The following is a 2,934-nucleotide window of genomic DNA, read 5'->3' on the forward strand; positions in this document are numbered from 1 at the left end:
GACTTTTCTATGCTCCCACGAAACTAACTCATTCATGGTCCAACTCTATGAGCCTATCTTACTCATAGTCTTGCCCTACAGACGACAGACTCCTCGTCTGTAGTAAATCATCCAAGTATCCTCAACTTGGACCATGGCCCGCACGCAATCACCATACTATGGACTCCTCACCCAATAGTAGCTGATGGGAACATAACAATTCCTTGCCCATCGTGCGCCTGACACATGTAATCACCATACTAAGGACTCCTCGCCCAATAGTAGCTGACGGGAACTCAACCAGTTCCATGCCCATCATGTGCCCAACCACCAAGCACATCCCATACCCCTATTGGACTTAGTCCTTCAAGCCCAAATACCACACCACATGCATAAACTTCCTATACTTAGGATAAAGCAGCCAAATCACACACACAAGCATACACAAACATGGAACTTCGCATAAACTCGCTTAAGCTAGGGACTCTTTCCTAAGCTAAGCCCTCAGCCTCGCTTAGGCTAATTCACCTCGCCTGAGTGAGCTTAAAACATCAACGTCATCACGTTATCTCGCTTAGGCGAGATCCCCTCGCCTAGGCGAGATCATCTCTCGCCCAAACACCTAATTCAATCTCGCCTGGGCTACAATGCAAGCAAAACATCACACATGACAACGACATCTCGCTTAGGCGAGACCCTGGTTGGCTCAACACACAAAGCTCCTCACCTGGACGAGGTTTCGCGCTCAGAACACTCAAGTCACGTCGCGACCTCGCTTAGGCTTGTGTCTCTCGCCTGAGCGAGAGACCAAGTTGCTAAAAAACTGAGTCAGTTGCTTGGGCGAGATGCTCGACCCCTAAACCAGTAGTGAAACTCTGCAACTCTCGCTTAGGCGAGAACGATCCGCTTGGGCGAGAATTGCAGTATTCCTCTCCTGGTCTTGTGCGAAACGACCCACAACCATACCAAAACATCATTCATACATTGCTAAGCACAAAATAATGACCAGAAATCATCAAAATAGGCTATATATCACTCTTTTCAAATACCCCAAGTCGAGATTGATTCAGCTCTAACCCTTCCATACCCAAAATCCTCATTCTCAAACCAATAACTCATAAAAGAGTTTTGCAAACAGCAATATCTAAACCAATTCTTAATCACAGTGCATACAATCTAGAATTCATACCATACGAATTTCAATTGAGGTTATACTGAATCAGACCCATACATAATTCATGTAATTTACACACACAAAAGAACAGCTCCCCTAACCTGGAATTCTGGATTAAAAATGAGAAGGATGAAGGACCCTCAGTTCACCAATGCTTTTGCTTCAGCCCCCTTGTACACCCAAAACTTCTTCTCAATTCCTAATTTCGTTTTCCTCTCTAAACCAGGTTTCCACACTGCCAAAACCCTCTATTTTCCCTTAAAACAACCTTTTATGAGTCTTAATTAGGGCCTAAATGCTAAAACGAAAAATGAACCTATTAGTGTTTCAAATTTCCATTTAAGGTTATTTACTTAGTGGACTAATATTGTTTTTCACAGCCCCTTTGGTCTCCTCATTCTGGCTTTACCTTTTGCCCTTTCACCTCCACTCCAAACTAGAATTAGCAAAAATAAAGTCTACTTCACCTCTAACAAGGTTTGAACCTGTGACCTTCCACACATAAGGCCAAAGTACAACCACTATGCAAATTCACGTTTTGTGATAACCATTATAATCTTATGACTATATTATCACTCACCATTCACAATTACATTACCAAAACAAAATAATAATAAATAAAATGACACACACTTGGCATACATAGGACTTGAACCCAAGTCCTTTCACACACAACCAAGTACTCTCAACCATTTGAGCTAGTACTTTTCCACATCACATCAAACAATATTTAATGCCATAAAAGCTATTTCTACCCGCATTAATTAATTAATTAATTATTTAATTAATTAATTTTCACGGGTTTTATAATTCCCCCACCTTTAAAAGTGTTTGTCCTCGAAAATAGGACTTACTAGTAAAGAGGTGAGGATAAGACATCCTCATGAGATCCTCCATCTCCCAAGTCATCTCCTGTGTCGTCTCATCCTAGAGTACCTTCACCATCTTTAACTCCTTGCCTCTCAGTTGCTTGACCCGAGTATCTAATATGCGAACCGGTCCAACTGGCATAGTCAGATCCTCGCATACTTGCACCTCATCTGACTCCAAAACATGATCTGGACTTGTAATGTATTTCCTCAACTGTGAGACGTGAAACACATTATGCAAGTTGGATAGGTGAGGTGGTAGAGCGATCTCGTACGTCGCTGCTATTCTCCGTGTAATCTGATAAGGCCCTATAAATCTTGGAGTCAACTTCCTTGACTTAAGAACCCTTCTGATACCTATAATTGGAGTAAACCGGAGAAATACATGGTCTCCTTCATCAAATTCAAGTGGCTGTCTCCTCTTATCAGCATAAGACTTTTGCCTACTTTGAGTGGCTCGCATCCGATCGTGAATCAATTTAACCTGACTAGTCGTTTGTTGTAGAAATTCAGGACCAAGCACAAAGGCTTCACCATCCTGTTACCAGCACAAGGGAGTACTACACCTTCTTCCGTACAATGCTTCATAGGGCGCCATACCAATACTGGAGTGGTAACTATTATTGTAGGTGAATTCCACCAAAGGTAGCACATCATTCCAGTTTCCCATGTGATCCAGCACACATCTTTAAGTCTTATAACCCAATTAATCAATTTCGTAGTCCTGTGTTAATGGACTGTTTAAGGCAATTAAGAAAGATTGTAAGAGAAGAGATAGATCAAGACACAACAGTTTATACTGGTTCGATTCAAAAAGAATCTACGTCCAGTCTTCTCCTAAGTACACCTACTTAGGAGGATTCCACTAACACAATAAAGATCAAAGAATTACAAGAACATCTATATAATTCT

General features: G+C 41.6%; 1 protein-coding gene across 1 annotated transcript; it reads right to left on the reverse strand.

The window, feature by feature from the left end:
- Positions 1–2,080: 2,080 nt before the first annotated feature.
- LOC114188847 (uncharacterized) lies at positions 2,081–2,485 on the reverse strand. The gene has a single exon (XM_028077509.1). It carries the CDS (start codon positions 2,483–2,485, stop codon positions 2,081–2,083), a length of 405 nt encoding a protein of 134 aa, XP_027933310.1.
- Between the last annotated feature and the right edge of the window lie 449 nt (positions 2,486–2,934).

This window comes from Vigna unguiculata, chromosome 1 (genome assembly GCF_037176805.1).
Source record: "Vigna unguiculata cultivar grain cowpea cultivar isolate G323 ecotype 2 chromosome 1, ASM3717680v1, whole genome shotgun sequence".
Taxonomy (NCBI): Eukaryota; Viridiplantae; Streptophyta; class Magnoliopsida; order Fabales; family Fabaceae; genus Vigna; species Vigna unguiculata.